Here is a 22793-nt window from a genome sequence, read left to right as displayed (position 1 = left end):
GTAACATTTGGGGACAATGAGAGGAAAAGGATGCAGTTGTGGCAGAGTCAAAGAAAGTTTAGGAGGAGGAGATAAGGAAGATGGATTTAAAGAGATGCAGGATAGCACTGATAGTACCATCAGCATCAGCGAGGGAGCCAGGAGAACAATTGGTGATGTTGGAGAAAAACAAAACAAGATTTATCTTTACATTCTCATATTATCTGTAAAAAGCTATGGAAACTCTGGAAGATGCCCGAGCAATATTAATTCATTCATGAGAGGACAGCTCGCCGGCAATCCAAATGTGGTGATGGCTGCAATGGGGGCTTTATGGCCAGCTGCAGCTTAGACTGTGTAAAACTGGTGGCGACTATTGCATTTGGGCTCAGTGGGCCATTTCCATGCATGGGTACTTTTTTAGGGATTGTCTTTATGTATGGCAATAATCTCACTGACCTGTATGCAAAAATATATATTTCAATAAAATAAAAGAACCATTGACACGAGGGACTGCAAATGCTGGAATCCGGGGCAAACAAACAAACTGTTTGTGGAATTCAGTAGGCCAGGCTACATCTGTGGTGGGGCAAGGTCTTAAAAAATCTCAAGCTTCAACAATTCCTTTCCCCCTACAGATGCTGCTCCACCATGAGTGCACCTTGCAGCTTGCTTTTTGCCTAGATGAGCATCATGATATCAGTATCACATCCATTAAAATAGCACCAACGCAACACATCTGTGCAATGTGTAGGTAGGAACTGCAGATGCAGGTTACATACCGAGGATAGACAAAAAATGCTGGAGTAACTCAGCGGGTTAGGCAGCATCTCTGGAGGGAAGGAATGGGTGACGATTCACGTGCTCTTAGTTCACGTGAGAATGCTTCACAACAGTGGACCTTTGATCTCTAATTTACATTGGCATGGATGGAAATGGGCATTGTAGGAATGGAGGTGTCATGCATAGGGAAAAGGACAGACACAATGATGTGCACTGTGCCAATAAGTGCCCAGTCCAATTTCACAATGAAATGATTTACTTCATAATATAATTCAGGTAATAACAATTTTGCATCACGTGGCATTTGTAAAACAGGTGCCATGCTTCCAATTTTCAGCCTTGTATACTTTAGCTTACTGAAGGGAGGAATGTACACACATTCTCGCTGTCCGAGCACGACGTGAGGAGGGCTCTGACAAGTGTGAACACGAGAAAAGCTGCAGGCTCCGATGGCATCTCGGGGCGAGTACTCAAGTCCTGTGCTACGCAGCTAGCTCCAGGGCTCACTACAATATTCAACCTCTCCCTGGACAAGTCCGTGGTCCCTGCCTGCTTCAAAAAATCCAACATTGTACCGGTACCAAAAAATGCCTCCCCAGCCTGTCTGAATGACTACCATCCGATGGCCCTTACCTCGGTAGTCATGAAATGCTTTGAGAGGCTGGTGAAGAAACACATCTGCGCCTTCCTCCCTCGGAACATGGACCCTTTGCAGTTCGCATACCGTCCGAACAGATCCACGGACGATGCGGTCTCCCAGGTCTTGCACACCGCTCTCTCCCATCTGGACAGCCAGAAGGGGGGCTACGTGAGGATGCTGTTCATTGACTACAGTTCAGCCTTCAACACGATAGTCCCCACCAGACTGGCCGGGAAGCTAATGGAATTGTGGCTCAACACCTCCCTGTGTGCCTGGGTCCTGGACTTTCTCACCGCCAGGCCCCAGGTAGTCAAGATGGGAGGGAATACATCGAAGTCCCTCACCCTGAGCACAGGATCGCCCCAGGGTTGCGTCCTCAGCCCCCTATTGTACTCCCTGTACACACATGACTGTGTGGCTAGGTTCAGCTCCAACTCAATAATTAAGTTTGCTGATGACACTGTGGTGGTGGGCCTGATCTCAGACAATGATGAGAAGGCCTACCGGGAGGAGGTGGCTGATCTAGCACTCTGGTGCCAGGATAACAGCCTCCTCTTGAACATCAAAAAAACCAAGGAGCTGATCATGGACTTTAAGAGGGCACATCATCCGAGGACGTACACTCCATTGAGGATAAATGGGAATCCTGTGGATAGGGTGAACTGTTTTAAATATCTGGGAGTCCACATCTCTGAGGATATGACATGGGCATCACACGCCTCAGCATTCGTGACTAAGGCAAGGCAGTGCCTTTACCACCTCAGGCAATTGATGACATTCAGAGTGTCTCCGAGGATCCTCCAGTGCTTCTACGCAGCGGCGGTGGAAAGCATCTTGTCCGGGAACATTACCTTCTGGTTTGGGAATTGCTCTGCCAAGGACAAGAAGGCTCTGCAGAGAGTAGTGCGTTCGGCCGAACGCAGTATGGGACTTGCCCCCCTGCAGGAGCTATACAACAGGAGGTGCAACTCCACAGCCAACAATATCATGAGAGACCCCTTCCACCCCTGCAACGGACTGTTCCAGCTGCTACGGTCAGGCAAACGCCTCCGTTGCCATACGGTGAGAACGGAGAAGTTGAGAAGGAGTTTCTTCCCAGAGGCCATTCGGACTGTAAACGCCTATCTCACCAGGGATTAACTCTACTGAACGTTTTTCCTTCCATTATTTATTATGTAAAAGAATATGTGTGTTATGATTGTGTTTATAGTTTGTTTAGTTGTTTGGTTGTTTGTCTTTTGCACAAGTGTCCGCGAACATTGCCACTTTCATTTCACTGCACATCTCGTATGTGTATGTGACAAATAAACTTGACGACTTGACTTGACTTGAAACAAGACTTGAAAACTAATTAAAATCAGAGTGGATGTCTGCCAGACTCTCAGGTTCCAGTGTTGTTTTACGTCGATTAGGAACATCTGCAGAAAATCTGCTCCACCTATTCATGTAAACAACATTGAATATGAATATGCACATTTTCATCACCTTAAGGCATTGTATCTTCCCTTCGTGCATTAGTAGTCAGGGTCATTTGCTCAACGAGGCACTGAAGTACCTATTAAAGTGCTAAGCAGGTGCAATGGCCAAGTGATTATCTTACTAGAGTTCTGGGCTAATGGTCTCAAGAGGAGTTCAAATCCCACCATGGCAGATAAGCAACTAAAATTGAGTTCATTAAATAAATCCTTAATGAATGATTATCAGTAACGTTAGCCATGGAGCTACTGGATTGTTGTATAAATCTATCTGGTTCACGAATGTACTTTTGGTAAGTGAATATGCTATCCATAACCACTGCAAAACAAAACAAAAACTGTTGCAGGAACTCAGCGAGTCAGGCAGCATCGATGGATGCAAAGGATTAGCCATAGTTTCGGGTCGAGAACCCGTATCATGACTGCAAATTATCATCATGATGGTTCAGCACATCCTATAATCCAGACAAAATTACGAGAGCAAACTAGAAACCCCCACTGGAAATTGGCCAGTAATTGTGGTGCCTATGCCAGGTGAGGCGGCCAATCTCAATCTCATTGGGACCTTAGTGCTGATTGGCTGGTTGAATTTCCCCACTGCAGCCGAGACTCTGGAGCTCCGGCTTGGCCAGAGCCGGCAGATCCGTTCCCATAGCCAACTTCCGCAGCCAATCAGCAGGTTAAATTTGTCCCCTGTGGTCGGGGCTCTGGAACACCGGCCCAGCCAGAACTAGCAGCTCTGTTCTCATGGTCAAATTCTAAGGCCTACTTTTTGGCGGCCCAGGTAGACCGTTCCGGCACAGTAGGAATCCTCTCAGATGCAATGCCCTCCATTGGCCCAGCAAAATGGATATTCCACAAAGGCTCAGAAACCAAGGGTGCCGGAAAATCAGTGGTGGACCTGTACTTAGATAGGAACAGTGGAAATAGCCCTCCATATTTAATCAAGCACATTCAATGGACTCTACAAGCTGCTGGAACAATCCAAATTCATTCACGAAGCTGCTCAGTTAGGTAGCACGGAGCCACAATTCTTTTGTCTCTGCAGATGTTGAGTTCACCTGCTGAGTTCCTCGTGCAGCATGTTTCTTGCTCCATGTTTCAACATCTGCTCTCCCTTGTGTCAACACAAGCAGAGGCCAGTGTGGTTATTATGTGACTTCACAGAAGGCTCGATGTGTGTGAAGGTTACTACCTTCTGAAATGCCCTGGCAATCCATTCAGTTGTATCAAAGTACAATAAACAAATAAAACCAGCTGGATGATCTGGCATAAACCTAAACAGAAATCATGACAAAGCTCACTCAGTAATTTCCCATCCTGTGGCCTCAGGGGGAACCTGTGCAATACAAAGATGAGCACTCATAGACTGGAGAAAAAATGATCTGGTGTGGCAACAGGATAATATCTTTGAGCCACTGTCATAGCGTCACGCAGCACCGAAAAAGGCCCTTTGCCCCATGCCGACCAAGATGCTCCATCTACACTAGTCACACCTGCCCGCAATTGGCCCATATCCCTTTAAATTTTCCTATCCATGTACCTTTCAGATCCATTTATAATTGAATTTGGATTGCTCTGGTGGCTTGCAGAGTCCATTAAATGTGCTCAATTAAATATGGAGGGCTTTTTCTACTTTTCATATCTAAGTACAGATCCACCATCGATGTTCAAATGTCTTTTAAATGCTGTTATAATACCTGCCTCAGCCAAAGATCTTTGGCCTCAACTACCATCTCTGGCAGCTCGTTCCATGGACCTATCACCAGACTAAAACCCATAAATTCCCAATTTAACAGCATTTGAAGAGACCACGACTTAACGGCATTTCAAGGAGGCAGCTTACCACCACCTTCTTAAGAACAATTGATAAGGTTAACAAATGCTGATCTTAAGAGCAACACCCAGGCTGCTTGAATAATTAACAAAATGCTTTCTGCTGTTAGGAATTCCTTAAGAGGAACCACCAACCTTTGCAAGTTTTCTCATTACAATTTTAAAGATTGCTGCAAAAATATGTTAAAAATTAACTTTAGGGAATTGAGTTGCTGCATTTTGTTGCAACATTATGGAACAATTAAATCAAATGGGCCTTATATTCAAGTGTGCATCGGATTACATTGAACTCATGCAAGAATTAAATAGCCATGATGGAACCAAAATATGACTGCAAAATTACACAGAAACATTGAAGATTTCCCACCTGTGCATTGAGCAAACTAGCCAACCATTCCAAATATGTCTCCTCCTTATCACAGCACAAGTACCTGTAGATGGATACATATTTTACATATCAGTCCAATGTTATCAATTATAATTTTAATGCAGAAGATATTATCATAAACCCATTGTGGAATTCATTGCCACAGACGGCAATTGACAGATTCTTGATTAGTAAGGGTGTCAGGGGTTATGGGGAGAAAGCAGGAGAATCGGGTTGAGAGGGAAAGATAAATCAGCCATGATTGAATGTCAGAGTAGACTTGATGGGCCAAATGGCCTAATTCTGCTCATTTTACTTATGAACGTGAATCCATTAAAAAGGAAACCCATTTGTTTCATGGCATCAACCACTTTCCAGATCAGAACTAATTATTCTCACCCCCATTCTGTCTCCATAATAATAGCTAAGAAAAAGATGTGGGATTAGTGCCTCTCAGCACATTATGTGATCATAAATGGTCTTTTTTGAAGTAATTATCAGCATATATTTGATTTTCTTCAATGCCCAACAAAACCCTTTGGGTCTCAGTTCTGAAGTTTCCAATTGGTCTAACCTCATAACTTTACCTGGGCTCCTGATTTCCAGTATTCCTTGTGTGATGATGAGCTATCTGCCTTCATCACAAACAGCCCCACTCCATCAATTATTTACACTTATTTTCTTAATCTCATACTCTTAATCTTTTACATTAAATGTAATTAAATCAAAAGCAATCGCACTTCATAATTTAGTTATTTTATCTCTAGAATTATAATGTAAAACTGTGTTCATAACCTCTCCAATATAGGTTTCCTACAGAGCGAAACATAGAATTGAACATGGTAAACCAAGTGCAATCTAAACAGAGCTTGAGAAGACTGTTCAATAGCCTCAACTGTACTTTTAATTTTTCCATAAGGGATGTATCTCTTCACTGCTGTATAACTTACAGCTTTTCGATTTGAAAATATTCTGAACATAGTCTTAAGTCAAAATCCTAAGCCATTCCTATTTCCAGAGGATGGTGGGTATGTGGAACAAAATGTAAAGGGAAGCTATAGAGGGGTAAAATTCAAGTGTTTAAAAGACATTTAGGCAGGTACTTGAATGATAAAGGTTTATAAGGATACGAGCCAAAGGTTGACAAACGTTAGCTCAGGTGGACATCTTGATTGGCATGGACAATTTGGGCTGAACGGTCTGTTACGGTGCTGCATAACTCCGAGTCTATCTTGAACTTTGTGTGCACCAGTTTTGGCGAATCTTTTGGTTAATCATTATTCCTTTGTAACTTTCTGCTCCTATCTACACTAATTACTGTGGCATCCAATTGTTGCTCCCTCCAAGCATTGATCCAGTTCTCAATCTGTCAAGACATATTGTAAATAACTTAGATCCCAGTTGAGATCCGTAGGAGCGACAATAGCCAGATTCAGGCTTTGGAGTCCTAATTCATTATCACTTTACCTACAGTTCCAAATCAATGTCCTATGAATGTTAAAAGGTTATCTACACATTTACAAATCTCCAAACTTTCTCGTATGTGGAATCTCGTCAAATCCTACCAATCAAGTTAAACATGATTTACCTTTTGGAAATACAAAATGACTTTTTCAAATCCATTAGATTTATCCAAATGCTCAATCATTCTACATGGAGTAACTTACCTGTAAATGTTAACAATCTAATTAAAGGTTATTGACTTGAAACATTAAATGTGTTTTTTCTGAATGCTGGATGAAGTGCTGAATATTTCCAGCCTATTATTTTCCCATTTCAGGTCTATAATTATAACAGTTGTATAACAGTTTTACGATTAGTTGTAGTTGCCAAGTTAAACTGATCTCATCTGCCTGTACGTGATCCATATTCCTCCATTTCCTGCACTTCCATGTGCCTATCTTTTTTATTTTTTTTTAAATTTTATTTTATTAGAAGTACGTACAATAATGTGGTACCTTGCAGATACCTAATATATATTGACATGTTACATTTTATGTACAACTTCTTATTTTTTTTATTTTTAGCAGTAAATGGAAGAAAAGAAATAGAATAGTAGAAAAATAGAGAAGTGCGTGATAACGAACAGTGAGGTGAAGGAAAGAAGAAAAGAGAGAAAATAGAGAGAGAAAAAGAGGAGATAGAAAACAGGGGAGTGAAGGAGAAATAGCTATTTATTATTCTTGACCACCCTTCACTGGCTATATTTAAGAGGGAGTTAGATGTGGCCCTTGTGGCTAAAGGGATCAGGGGGTATGGAGAGAAGGCAGGTACAGGATACTGAGTTGGATGATCAGCCATGATCATATTGAATGGCAGTGCAGGCTCGATGGGCCGAATGGCCTACTCCTGCACCTATTTTCTATGTTTCTATGTTTCACCCGATCCTGAAACAGTTAATTTCTACAGATATGTTGCACCATATGCTTGTAAGAAGTCGATAAATGGAGACCAAAATATTAAGAATTGGTCTGCTTTGTCTGTTAGGAGTAGTCACATTTCTTCAAGATGTGAGGTGCCTATCTAAAAACCTGCTAAATACCACTATCATATCTGCCTCCAGCACTACCCCCGGCAATGCATTTCAAGGCGCCAGCACAGTCTGTGAAAAAACGTCCCACACATCTCCATTAAACTTTCCCCGTCACCTATAGCTATGCCCTGTAGTGTTGGACATTACCACCCAGGGGCAATGTTTTCCATTGCCTACCCTTTCTATGGCTCTCATGATTTTAGAAACTTCTATCAATCCACCCCTCAACCTCTAACGCTTCAGAGAAACCAATCCAAGATTATTTGAAACCTTTGCATAAGGCAGCATTCTCATAAACCTCCTCTGCACCCTCTCCAAAGCCTCTATATCTTTCCTGTAATGGGGGCGACTAGAACTGTGTGCAATACTCCAAATAAGATCATAAGATCATAAATGAAGAGAAGAATTAGGCCATTGGGTCCATCAAGTCTACTCTGCCATTCAATCATGGCTGATCTATTGCTCCCTATAAACCCCATTCTCCTGCCTTCTCCCCATAACCTCCGACACCTGTACTAATCAAGAATATATCCATCTCTGCCTTAAATATATCCACTGACTTTGCCTCCACATCCTTCTGTGGCAAAGAATTCCAGATTCACATCCGTGGAATTCCTCCTCATCTCCTTCCAAAAAAAATAACGTGCTTTAATTCTGAGGCTATGATCTCTAGTCCTAGACTCTCCCACTAGTGGAAATATCCTGTCTACATTCACTCTATCCAAGTCTTTCACTATTCTGTACATGTATATGAGGTTCCCCTATCTTCAAGTCTAGTGAATATAGGCCCAGTGCACTATTGCTCTCCATATGTACATTTTGGGAGGTTTCCCCCTCATCTGGACTTCTCCAGAGCTCCATCCTTCCTCAATATAGGCCCAAAATTGTGCCAAGTTTCAAATGTGGCTAACTAACCATACAGAATTGAACCCTTACTCATTTTTTAGGAAACATATTTCTTGCAAACCTCGGCCTGGACCCTCTCCATTCAGCCATGGCACATCCTTCCTCAGATATGGTACCTGCCTTCTCTCCATACCCAAAAATCCCCTTAGAAAGGGTACAAGTTTCCTCAAATATGTGAACTGGCCTCAACTAAATTCCTGGCAGAGATTTCCAGAATCATGTCTCTCTGTGTGAAAAAAAAGTTCTTCTCATCTCGGTTTTAAAGATGTCCCCCTTATCCTTAACTTGACCCCTTGTCCTGGATCCCTAACATCGGGAACAATCTAGCACAAACTTATCCTTAGACTTTTAATGGATACGAGAGACTTTTTGGATAGTTTTGAATTAAGTTAGCTTTCAAAGATGTAGCGAGGGCATCAACAACATCCTCATCTATTTCTCTCAGCATACTGCCGCAAAAATCATCAAGTCTTAGAAATCTGCCTATTGTCATTCACATTAATCTTTGCATTATCGTTACCCTACTTGAACTAAATTTAGCGTATTCCCCCCCTTAAAAAAGATTTAGATTTCCTCATATCTGTGGCACTTTATCACCTTCCTCAACTGTGAAGCCTTCTATTACTTTATTATTCAGCAAGTAATAGCTCATCTTTATTGGCAAACAGTAGCAAAAAGGAACTAAGCACAAGTCAAATTCCTGGTGGTGATATAATATCCTGGGCCTGTTCTACTAATCACCGAATGTTTTGACCGACCCACAATCTTTATTTTGCCTCTTCATGTCAGTCAATTCCTGGAAAAAAACCTGAGGATGTTAGTATATTCCCAGGAAGTTAGTTATGTTTTTTCCCTCCTGTTCAAATCAACTACTATGGATAAAGAATGTTTTGAAAAAGATCTAATTTGAGAACTTACCATTGCTGCTTTTCTGAACAGAGTGTAAATCCCCAGCTGTGTATTAGAGAAAGAGATACATAAACATAAGAGCTCTTACTCATCCTTCAGACAGTGGTGAACAAGAACAAATGTTTTAATCCGGAGACACCACCATGGAGGTTAAAAATACAATAAACAATGAAAACATTGTGGACACTAAAGGTGTTGGTTACATACAAGCTTTTCAATCACAACCTCTTTAATTGAAGGGGAGGCAAATGTAGAGCCTTCGCCTCATAGTTCCAGAGACCCGTGATCGATCCCAATCTCGTTTGTTGTCTGTGTGGAGTTAGTATGCTTTCCCAGTGACTGTGTGGGTTTCCTCTGGGTGCTCTGGTCTCCTCCCATATATCAAAGATGTATGGGTTTGTACGTTATTGGTCTCTGTGAATAGCCCCTAATGTGAATGTAAGGTAACATCAAACTAGTGCGAATGGGTGATTGATGGTCAGTGTGTACTTGGTGGGTTGAAGAGCCTGTTTCCATGTTGTAACTCTATTCTGATTCTGTCCCTGCTTGAGCTTGACAAATACTTGTTGGTTAGCAATGAGTTTAGGTCAAACCTTTGCTTCTTTAGTCTTCTCTAGGAACTTGAACATTATTATCTGGACTGACACCATTAACTGATGAGATAGCACACTATTGTCAGAGATGCTACTGTTGAGAGAGGATGTCAAAATCTTCTTCTTGTTCAAATGAATCTGCAAGAACCTATTCTACTATTCAAAGCTGATGTTTCAAGTACCCTGATCCGCTGAGTTACTCCACCACTTTGTGTCTTTACACAATCTTAACTCAACCTCAACAACAGAACACCATGAACCATGTCTCGCATCACCATGGATTTGTTTTTTTTTCTATTTATGATTTGCGCTGATGTCATATTTTTACAGTATTTTTTCCTTTTTACTTTCCTGCAGGTGCTATGTGCAATCTACATGTAGTTTATGTGTAATGTGTGTAATTTATGTGTATTCTGTGCATAATTTATGTTTTTGTGTGTTTGATTCTGTGTGTTTGTGACCATTTTCATTGTACTTGTATCTCACTGTACTTGGGCAAATGACAATAAACCCAACTTGACTTGTCAACCTGGGCTGCAAAGTGCGTTGGGACACAATCATTTTGATGTAATGTCCTTGGGTAGGATAGATTGAACGGAATGACAAGCCCATTGCATTTGATGTTAAGAAATCTTCCTTTTCCTCTGAGATATGTTGTGTTATGACAGCAAATTTTCTGCTTTAAAAAAAGAACTGGGATTAACGTTTTGTTTTGTCCATAAATGGGTATGCAAGAACTAAATAGAACAGTAAGTATCTCATGTCCTGCATGATCTCCTAAACTCAGTTGATCACAATGGGTAATTTTCCAGTTTATTTTCCCTCCAAATTAGTTTGGGATTTTCAATGCTTTTATGCATCTTCTTGGAGGACCTTTAGCCAGCAGAGAGAATGGGAATCAAGATGCCCTGCTGCATTATAAACAGCCGATGTTTTACGTGTTTCACATTGTGCTTTTAGTGAACCTTAACTGGAACTGCCAAACCAACCTGTACTCATGAATGCAGTCTATCACATTTGAGTATGTTCTGCATTAACCACAAAGCATCCTTACCAGCTTGGAGGTTTCAGTTTCTTTTTCAGACCAAAGTAGAACTTCAAGGATTTTACAAGTGCTTCTCTTTCCAGTTTGTTGCTCTGAAAAAGTCACACATTTTGATTGGTGAGTGAAATGAAAACTCTTTGATCAATAAATTTGTATTGGTTTATTTAGATTGGAATTCCCAAAAATATAGACAAACTTGTTCTCCTTCAATATTCCAATGGCTGACTATCAAAGTGTCACAAACTAAGGAGACCATTCTCAAACCTACTAGAGTAATAAAGCGATACAGTGTAGAAATAGGCTCTTCAGCCCAATTTGCCCATACCGGCCAACATGTCCCAGTTACACTAGTCCCACCTGCCTCCATTTGGTCCATACCCCTCCAAACTTGTCCTATCCATGTTTCTGTCTGACTGTTTCTTAAATGTTGGGATAGTCCCAGCCTCAACTACCTCCTCTGGCAGCTTGTTCCATACATCCACCACCCTTTGTGTGAAAAGGTTCCCCTCAGATTCCTATTAAATCGTTTCCCCTTTATCTTAAACCCATGTCCTCTGGTCCTCAATTCCCCTACTCAGGGCAAGAGATTCCAAACATATCATTAAACTTGTGTCAGTCTCTACACTCGGGAGAATAACAACGTATGTAATAATCTGTTGCCTTATGTGAATGTTAATGATTGAAACTAATTTAATTGTGAAGCTGGTTTGGTTGTACGAGTTCTATACATTTATCCAAGTGTGAGATTAGATCAAAAGAGGCCTCAAATGTAAAAGTATTGGAAATACTCAATAGGCTGTGGGCCGAGCATCAAAAATGTGTCTAGAAATAGGATTTTGTGACCCAAGTCACCAAACTCCATGAAATGTTCACATATTGTGTAAAAAAATGTATATAAATCACCCCTGAAACTCAATATGAAGAAGACTTGCACATTTTTATTAAATTAGAGAAAAACCGGAAAAATGTCGGGAATTTTTTAGTCCAATCAAAGCACATTTAACATTGAGTTGTCTGCCAGTTGGCCAATCACGCGTTTTGTTTCAGGCTAGCACACAAAGGCTTTCTTGCACTTTAATCCACTTTGCAGCACTTTCTTCAGCCTTTTTTATGCTTTTCCCACTAAATACAATTAACCTGCTGCAAGTTTCCACAACATTTATTCCACAGAACAACACATCGGAATCTCCAGTAAAACAGGCATCTGTGAAGCCCCCTCAGCCATTTTGTGTGCTAGCCTGAAACAAAGCGCGTGATTGGCCAACTGGCAGACAACTCAATGTTAAACGTGCTTTGATTGGACTAAAAAATTCCCGACAATTTCCCGGTTTTTCTCTAATTTAATAAAAATGTGCAAGTCTTCTTCATATCGAGTTTCAGGGGTGATTTATATACATTTTCTTACACAATATGTGAAAATTTCATGTAGTTTGGTGACTTGGGTCACGAAACTGCAGAATAAAGCTCCTCGGCCCACAGCCTACAACAGATCAAGATGCATCTGTGGAAAGTGAAAAAGAATTTCAGAATAACAACCCTTTATCAGTCTAGGAATGAGATTTCAGATGTTTAGTATCTTCCGTTTTTTGCTTTCCACTGAAGCCTCCTTCAGAACCTAAGGAAAATCAATGAAAGTTGTTTGCAAGAATTCCAATGTGAATTGAAGGTCAGAGTAGTTTCCTTAGCTGATAATGTAAGGACGGGAATTTTGTATTTATTTAAACTTCATTCAGGGCATGTGAAAAGTTAAATATATTACATAACTTTTCTCTCTTTTCCTTTAGTAAAGCGTGTTAAAGGGGGGAAATGGTCCTACAGAATGATACAGTATGGAAACAGGCCCTTCGGCCCAACTCACCCAGGCCGATCAGGATACCCCATCTAAGCTTCTTCCCGAAAGGCAATGCTTCACACTTACTTGAACTAAACTCCATTAATCATTCCTTGTGCCACTTGTCCAGCGATCAACATTGTGCTGTAATTCTTGATAATCATTTTTACTGTCATTGATACCACCTACAGTACATTAGTACAATCTTCCATCTTTATAATCACATCGTATATTCTCATCCAAATTATTTATAAAGATGACAAGCAGCAACGGGCCAAGTGCTTGTCCCTGAGACACATCACAACTCACTGGTCTCCAGTCCGAAAACCAATCTTTAATCACCACTCTCTGTTTCCTACCACAAAGGCAATTCTGTATCCAGTTAGCTAGCACTTCCTGGATTCTATGTAAAGTAAACGTCCAGAGCAGCCTACCTTACCAAAGACCTTGGTCAAGTGCCAAAGACTATGTCTACATCCCTGCCCTCGTCAACCTTGTTACTTCAAATAACTCAGTTAAATTTATGATACGCAATCTCCCATGTACAAAACCACACTGACTATCTCTAATCAATCCCTGCTTTCCAAATTACTGTATAACTTATTCTGCAGAATCCTTTTTAGTAGGTTTCCCATCACAGATGTTAGGCTTACTGGTCTATAGTTCCCAAGTATTTCCTTGCAACTTTTTTAAAATAAAGGCATAATATTAGACATCCTCCAGCCTTCCAGCACCTCACCTGTGACAAAAGATAATTCATTTATGTCAGCCAAGACTCCTTGGCTGACATAAATCACACTGTCCTTCGATATATCTGATCAAGCCTTGCAGATTTGTCTAACTTCGAACATCTTAGGATGTTCAGCACCTCCTTGACAATAATATGGACTATTCTCAAGACATCTCCAATAACGTTCCTCGTCCCCATGGCTTAAAGAATTGAGTGCATCGTATATGATTCAATAGTCTGTATTGGTCACATTAAACTGGATTTTCTGTGTTCTCTCATCAGAACTTTAGCGAAATGCAACACTAATCCCAAGTGCAGAAACTCTGCTGAACACAATCATATTTCATTTACACGTGATGGAGGGCACAATCTCTTACTTTGCCAGAGACTAAAGGGCCTGTCGCACTAACGCGACTTTTCAGCAACTGTCTTCGACCTTCAAGCTCGAGGGCACTCGCCTGAAAAACCGCGAGCTGGATCGACCGTCAGCGCACACACACACACATACACACAACAGCAGGGGCCATGGACATATCGCAAAGGCGAGGGCCAGGGCAAGTGGGGGAGCGCTGCCTGAAATTCACACGGTGCAAACCCAAAATTCACACGTGCGATGAACAGGAAGGTAAAAGACGGCTGGCACAGTGTACGGTAAGTTCTTTAGAGAGCGGGGGGGGGGGGGGGGAAAGGGGAGAGAAGGGGGGAGTAGGGGGGGAAGGAGTGGAAACACTTTTAAGAAGCCAGACAACTTTTAATAAAGTTTAGCGGGCATTTAACATTACCGGTCGGTTTTCCTTGATTCTGAAAACTCCAGAGAGCTAATTAAAATGCCTGGTCAACAAAGGAGATTGCCTATGGCTGCCCTCGACTGCCTATAACTACAAAGTGACCCCACTCAACTGCACTACGAGTTCAAAAGAACCATGCCGATCAATTTTTATTTGCGGAAAATTTTTCAGCATGCTGAAAACTTTTCCTCAACCAAACTGAGGGCGCCAGTATGCGGGAACTTCCTTCGAGTTTGCAGAGTTTGCAAATGCCTCCCAGGTTTATTTTTTAATCATTCAGAACCATGAGAGCAGGGAAGGAACTAGTTAGGTAGATGTTACTAAAAGTACATCCACTGCTGTCAGCAGCAGCCCTTTTTCTTCATCAGCCTTTCAAGAAAGGCAGAAGGGAAAGCACAAGGGTGAAGAGGAAGCAGAAGAAGAGGTGCCAGTGGGTGAAGCCCTTCTTGCAAAGAAGATTGATGCTTGGACAGTATGCTAACCTGATGAATGTGCTGCAAAAGGAGGATTTGTCTGCATTTAAAAACTTTCTACGAATCACACCTGAGCTGTTTAATGAGCTGGAAGAACTCTGCAACTATGATTGAGCATGCCCAGGAGTGACAGAGGTCACATGCTTATGTTAATATTAACCTTCTTTTCACCCAGTTTTATTCCACCAGGGAGGTCTTACCTTCCACTACCTGCAACCGGCAACCACCTTCAACTAACATCGCAACCGGCTTCGACTAAAAAATTACCGATTTTTAAAACGGCAACCGATTTTTAGTCGCAGCCGGTTTTGAATTTTTTGAAATAATCGCTGGAACATAGAAGAATCGGAAACCACTTCCGACCATTAGGGAGACTGACAAAAACCTCCGGGAACCGCATGGAAACCTTGGGTGGGGTGCAAAGTCTCCAGAGGTTTCCGTTCAGGTTTCCTAAGTGGGACAGGGGCATAACAGTTACCTCCTAGGATCTCCTCAGACCACAGGTCGACCATGCTGCAAGTTTGAGTCGAGCGCAAACTCTTCTAAACTCGGAAATTAGGTTCCCGCAGCGGGGCAAGGCAAGGCAAGGCAAGGCAAGTTTATTTGTATAGCACCTTTCAACAACAGGGTAATTCAAAGTGCTTTACATAAAACATTAAAAGCATTGGAAAGAAACACATATAAAATGACATTTAGATGTAAAACGATTATTAGATTATTCAGATAAAATAATTACAAAATTAAAGGCAATCAAATAAAATATTTAAAATAGAATAAAACCAGGAATAGAAGTTACAGTGCGGTAATTAATAAATTGTATTGTTTACTGAAAGGCAGCGGCAAACAGAAAAGTCTTCAGTCTAGATTTAAAAGAGCTGAGAGTTGCAGCAGACCTGCAGTTTTCTGGGAGTTTGTTCCAGATATGTGGTGCATAAAAACTAAATGCTGCCTCTCCATGTTTAGTTCTGACTCTGGGGACACAGTGCAGACCTGTCCCAGACGATCTGAGAGATCTGGGTGGTTCGTAGCTAAGCAGAAGATCAGAAATGTATTTTGGCCCTAAACCATTCAGTGCTTTGTAAACCAACAGTAGTATTTTGAAATCAATTCTTTGACAGATAGGAAGCCAGTGTAAAGACCTCAGAACTGGAGTAATGTTATCTACCTTTTTGGTCTTAGTGAGGACTTGAGCAGCAGCGTTCTGAATTAACAGCTGTCTGATCGACTTTTTAGGGAGACCTATAAAGACACTGTTACAGTAGTCGAGCCTGCTGAAGATAAATGCATGGACAAGTTTTTCCAAATCCTGCTGAGACATAAGTCCTTTAATCCTTGATATATTCTTTAGGTGATAGTAGGCTGACTTTGTGACTGTTTTTATGTGGCTGTTGAAGTTCAGGTCTGAGTCCATGACTACTCCTAAGTTTCTGGCTTGGTTTGTTGTTTTTAGCCTTACCATTTGAAGCTGGGTGCTAACTTTCAATCATTCTTCCTTGGCTCCAACAACAATTATCAAAGATAATCAGGTTTTACGAAATTAATGGGCCAAAATCTACCGGAGCTGGAGGTTTTACAGCCCAGTAAAGAGTAGAATAAGGGGATGGGCAAGGTGAAGTGGAAGAAGTAAAAAGTACGAAGGTAAGCTCACCAAGAATATAAAGAACGATAGTAAAAGCTTCTTTAGGCATGTTAAGAGAAAAAGATTAGTAAAGATAAATGTGGGTCCCTTGAAGGCAGAAACAGGTGAAATTATTATGGGAAAATAGGAAATGGCAGAGGAGTTGAACAGATACTTTGGTTCTGTCTTCACTAAGGATGACACAAACAATCTCCTAGATGTACTAGAGGACAGAGGATCTAGGGAGACAGAGGAACTGAAAGAAATTTGCACTAGGCGAGAAATAGTATTGGGCAGACTGATGGGACAGAATGCTGATAAATCCCCAGGGCCTGATGGTCTGCATCCCAGGGTACTCAAGGAGGTGGCTCAAGAAATTGTGGATGCATTGGTGATCATTTTCCAATGTTCTATATATTCAGGATCAGTTCCTGGTAGCTAATGTTATCCCACTTTTCAAGAGAGGAGCGAGAGAGAAAACAGGGAATTATTGAGCAGTTAGCCTGACATCGGTGGTGGGAAAGATGCTGGAGTCAATTATTAAAGAAGTAATAATGGCGCATTTGTATAGCAGTAAAAGGATTGCTTCAAGTCAGCATGGATTTATGAAGGGGAAATCATGCTTGACTAATCTTCAGGATTTTTTTGAGGATGTGCCAAGTAAAATGTATAAAGGAGAGCCAAAGGATGTAGTGCATCTGGACTTTTAGAAAGCCCCGCTCACCCATCCCAAGCATCGGTTTTCAATTTGTGTTCAACCATTCTTTTGTTGAAGAAATTCAGTGAAAGGAGACCATGTTTTGGAGAATTGGTCTACTTTATCAGCCAAAACAAGCCTAATTTTTTCTAAATGTAATTTTTCTAAATTCTCGGCCATTTCAGGATATCAACATTTACAGCACAATCTCGACCAGTTGGGCAAGTGGGCTGAAGAATGACTAATCTGGGTATTGATTATAGAAGGTGGAACGTTCTATAACAGTTGTACAAGGCATTGGTGTGGCTGCATTTGGAGGACTGTATTCAGTTTTGGTCACCCTACTGTAAGAAAGATGTAATTAAGCTGGAAAGAGTGCAGAATTGACATATACAATACAATACAATACAATACAATACAATACAAATTTATTATCATTTGAGCCCCAGTGAGACTCAAACGAAATGTTGTTTCCACAGCCATACAAACAAAGACACTGTCTTACAGACATACACATAATTAAATTCACACAAACATCCATCACAGTGAAGCCACTGTGATGGAAGGCAAGTCTTTTCTCTCCCCTGTTCTCCGTGTCTCTCCCGATGTCCAAGCCCCAGGCGGGCGATGATGAGTCCCACGGCCATTTTAGGCCGCGCGGGGCGATTTACGGCCCCGCTCCCGGTCTGAAAGTCCAAGGTTGGAACCCCCACGGGCGATGGTGAGTCCCACGGCCATGAAGCCGTGCCGGGTGATGTTCGTCCCGCTCCGGGTCGTTCCAACCCCGTGACACCGGCTGGAGAAGTCGCGTTGCGGGTGCTCCGGGAAACGGTCTCTCTCTCTCTCCTCCCAGACCCGCGAGCTCCCGATGTCGCGGTCCACCGGACCTGCGGCTGCGGCTGCGTTGCTGGAGCCTCCGAGCCCCAGGAGTCGAGTCGCAGCAGCGAGTCACCGCCGCTCCCCACGCTCCGAGGCCGGCCACCCCCGACGATGGTGAGTCCGCAGATCCGCAGCTCCGCAGCTCCGCAGTCTCCCGAGCCCCCGGGTCGTTCAGGCTAGAGGCCGCTCCACGGTGCTAGGCCCCAACGACAGCCAAGACCCGACAGGGAAAAAGTCGGGTCTCCCGGACAGGGAAGAGATTTAAAACAGTTTCCCCCTCCCCCCCCCCCGCCCCCCACATTTACACATTTAAAAATACTATTAAAAAACAGCAAACACTACATTTAACTAGACAAAAAATAAAAAAAAGACAGACAGGCTGTAGGGGCCGCTGCAACGGGTGAGTCGCGCCGCCAATGAGGATGTTGCCAAGATTCGAGGGTCTGTGCTATATGGAGATGTTGACCAGGCTAGGACTTTATTCCTTGGAGTGCAGGAGGCCGAGCGGTGATTTTATACAATGTTTAAAATCATGAAGGGAATTCATAGGGCGATTGTAGATTTTTTTACCCAGGATAGAGGAATCAAAAAACAGAAAACATACATTTAAGGTGAGATAGGAAAGATTCAATGGAAACACAATGGGGCAAGGGTGGTGGGTGGTGAGTTTACCTTTCAAGGGTGGTGGGTGGTGAGCTGCCAGAGGAGGTAGATAAGGCAGGTAAAATAATAAATTTAAAAGACACTTGGACAGGCACATGGATAGGAAAGGTTTAGTGGGACATGGACCAAATGGGGTCAAATCGGACCAGTTTAGATGGGGCATCTTGGTCGGCATGGACTAGTTGGGCTGAAGGGCCTGTTTCCGTGCTGTAAGACTCCAAAAGGGATAAGGGTTAAATTGGTCATATGATGAGGTTGCCTTGCCATTCACAATCAATGATGATGGAAGTAAATGCTTACTTAAGTTTATTTTAACCTTATTCTTAATAATGTGGAAGCTCTGTTTAGTTATGTGCAAGTCTTAGCAATATTTCAATCCTTCAGACTGTAAAAGCATCAACCCGAGAACATTTCTGCACCACCTGTTTAAAAAAAAATGGCACATATGGTTCACTTAATTATATCCAAGCTACGTATTGACTTTTGTTAATAAAACTATTGAAAAAAAAAAATTAAATCAAATGGTTATGCCCTACCACTGACCTACAGAACATCCTGCTCATTCTTATTAGGTGGAGTTCCAATTAAAGGTGTGATTGATGTGATATCACATCACACTTATCTCAAAATAAATTGAGGTCCTTGGGGGCATTTAAAGTTAGTGGGAAAGTAAGGGTCAGAGTGGAGCACATTTGCAGTGGAGACACGTTGCCACCTTATACTTGTGAATGACATATAATAGAGTTCAGTCTTGAAAACTGTCTTCATCTATAAATGTTTACAAGGTGATTCCTGGCAGTTCAGAGCACTCCAATAAGCTTTACCACTCTCCTCCTTGTGGACCTATCCCTCTGGGTTCAAAGTGTTAATGGAGAGCAGCAGCAGCCAATTGCATAGTCAACATTGCTTTCAGACCAAACTCCTTTCACTCTCCTGGTCTTTATAACTCATAGGCTGATGTCACTAAAGGTCCTGCATGGTAGGCTGGTCCAGAGAATTAAGGCACAGGGGATTTGAGTCATATTGGCAAACTGGATCCACAATTAGTGAAGTGGTAGGAAGCAGAGAGTAGGTGTGGATGGATGTTTACATGACTGTAAGTCTGTAATAAATGGTGAACCATAGGGATCGATGCTGGGATTTACGATGTTGTCTGTAAGATGACTCGAATGAAAATGCCACTGGTATGCTTAGTAAGTTTGCAAATGACACAAAAATTGATGAACTCATAGAAATAGTTTGCCTGAGGATATATAGATCAGCTGGGAAGGTCGGTGGAGTAGTGCGAGATGGAAGTTAATCCCAGCTAACTATGAGGTAATGAGCTCTGAGGGGTCAAATTCTGGTTGGACATAAAGTAAATTGCAGGAATTAAGGTGCATTAATGTACAGAGAGACATTCAGTACAATTTCATTATTCACATTAAGTGGCAACACAGGTGGTAGTGAAAATGACATTTGGTTTCCTTACCATCAAAGGCTGAAGCGTTGAGTGTACTAGTTGGGATATCATGTTGCAGCTGTACTTAGAATATTGCATAAAGTCCTGGTGGTTGCACTGCAGGAAGAATGTGAAAGCAACAGAGAGAGTGTAGAAGAGATTTGCTGGGATGTTGCCCGAGATGGAAATATATAGTTATAATGAGAGATAAGGTGGGTTATTCTCACCGGAATGAATGAGGCTGAAGGGGTATAGATAAGATGGATAGACAAGGGATAAGGTAGATAGTCAGGATTTTTTCCCAGAGAGGCGAATGTGAGAACTAGAGGGCACGGGCTTAAGGTGAGAGAGGGAACATATTAAAGGAGATATGTTCTTCCAGTTGCAAGTATGGGTGATAAAATATTGATAATATTCACAGTGTCTCCCTCTTGGAATATATGGCTGTACAAATATCATTAGGGCTAATTTAAAATTATTTCCTTGCATTCATTATATGCAATGTTAGCTGAGGTTCACTCATTGTTTTAAATAATGTACCAAAAAACTTTCACTGTTAATAGAGATGAAGATAATTCTGGATTTTATGTGCCCGGTTATTATGGAAGTCAAAACTGCCCCTGTAAATTATAATCAATGGCCTGAAAGAATATATCAAATGTATACTTCATACACATTTTAGTTGTCCATTAGATTGATAAATGAAGCATCATGTAACTTAGAATTAAAACAAGTTAAGAAGCATTGTATTGTACAAGACATATTGAATGTTAATGTGGGTGAGGTTAAGGAGGTTAGAAGAGAAAAAGTGACTGTGAAAACCAATTAAGAGAGTTTCCAAAGTGAATTTGAAGACTAAAATAATTCCAAACAAATACATGTTCATGATTACAAAAAAAGATGTGCACAAGTTGTGCCTAGAAATTGAATTTAACCTTCTTTTGCTGAGCTATAGATCTGCTGTGAAAGAATCTCAAATCCACTTTGATATCTTGCAAACAATAAAATACACTAAAGGACATTGAGTTCCAACTGCCACAATAACAACTGAGAAATGAGTCAGCACCTAGAGAAACGTTTCCAATAACAGTCACAGTACAGCAGCAGAGGAGGCTGTCATGGAGGTGAGGAAAATCATGGGGGTGGGGGGGAGATAGTGGGGTGGAATGGAGGACATGGTCATCTGCTGTATGTGGGCTACCTCTTCACAACAATCTGGTCTGGCCTGATTGACTCTCCAAAGCCACTCCGATGTGTGGGCTGGTCAAGCAGCATTGATCACCGAATGGAGCCGAGTGATTTAAAAAAACTGCAAATTCGTAAAGGGCACATAAAATAACACATGCAATTGAAAAGTCAAAACACAAGAAGCCACAAATGAGCACGAAGCAAAGTGCTGGAGGAACTCAGTGGGTCAGGTGGCAAGCGATGATGTTTCTTTGGAAAGGTCCTGACCTGAAATTGCCCGTGTGAGGATAGTGTTAGTGTGTGGGGATTGCTGGTTGGCGCGGACTCGGTGGGCCGAAGGGCCTGTTACCACGCTGTATCCCTAAACTTTGATTCGCCAGGTGGCGCCAGCAATGGCTGCTTCACCAACTGCCTGTCTGTCCCTTCTTTCTTTGATGTTTTAGTAGTATGTGTAAAATGTTTGTTTTTATTGTTCTTTAGCTTGGTTTATGGAGGGGGTTGCGGGTTGGGGGAAACATTTTTGAATCTCTTACGTTGACGGAGATGTGCTTTTTTCCGTACCGTAACTCTGTCCACACTGCAGCCTAACATCGAGTAGTTGGCGGCCTTTGCTGGAGACCGATTTCGGGAGCTCCAACCATGGGAGCCTGCAGACTTAACATCGTGGAGCTCGCAATCCCTTTGTCAGGGATCTACCTTGGAGCTCCAACTATGGGAGCCTGCGAACTTTAACATCATGGAGCTCGTGGTCTCTGGTTAGAGACCGACTTCGGGAACTACAAGCCGCAGGAGCTTCGATCGCCCCAACGCGGGAGCTTCAATCGCCCAACGGATGGTTCGATTGCCCCGATTGTGGAAGAATAAAGAGGAAGAAGATTGGACTTGATTGCCTTCCACCACAGTGAGAAATGTGGGGAATCCGCTGTTGTGGATGTTTGTGTTAACTTTTATGTAGTTGTGCGTCTTGTTGCTATTTTTTTGTATGGCTGTATGGTAATTTGCAAATCACTGTACCTTAATTGGTACATGTGATAATAAAAGACTTTTGAAACCTTTGAACTAAACTAAACACACAACTCCACAGACAGTGCCAGAGGTCAGGATTGAACCCAGCTCACTGGTGGTGCATGGCAGCATTACTACCTACGGTGAAAGTTCTCGGTTGCTCCCAGAAGCGCCACTTTCAACTGTACATGGAAGTACTATGTGCTGCACAAACCAAGCCATCATTAGATGTGCAAATGGTAACAGGCAAAGGCCAAACACACGCTGATAAACCATGTACAGAAGTGTCCTGGCCAATTTCCCGATGGAAACTAATGAACTAAAAAATAATCACTTCTGCAATGTAGGGGGTAGAGAGTATATTTTATTTGTGCATAAAATACATTTGGTAGTAGGACCAATTTCCACGTATTG

At 42.0% G+C, this 22793-nt stretch overlaps 1 protein-coding gene across 1 annotated transcript in view; it reads right to left on the bottom strand.

Annotated features, from left to right (window-relative positions):
• arap2 (ArfGAP with RhoGAP domain, ankyrin repeat and PH domain 2) overlaps positions 1-22793 on the bottom strand; it is a 349086-nt gene that overhangs the window by 10318 nt on the left and 315975 nt on the right. Inside the window, 3 exon segments of the mRNA XM_055637821.1 lie at positions 5081-5144; positions 9438-9473; positions 11076-11158. Of these exon segments, the coding sequence (XP_055493796.1) occupies positions 5081-5144; positions 9438-9473; positions 11076-11158 (183 nt within the window).

Source organism: Leucoraja erinacea, chromosome 1, assembly GCF_028641065.1.
Source record: "Leucoraja erinacea ecotype New England chromosome 1, Leri_hhj_1, whole genome shotgun sequence".
In the NCBI taxonomy this organism is placed as follows: Eukaryota; Metazoa; Chordata; class Chondrichthyes; order Rajiformes; family Rajidae; genus Leucoraja; species Leucoraja erinaceus.
This window is presented reverse-complemented; position numbering and strand designations above follow the sequence as displayed.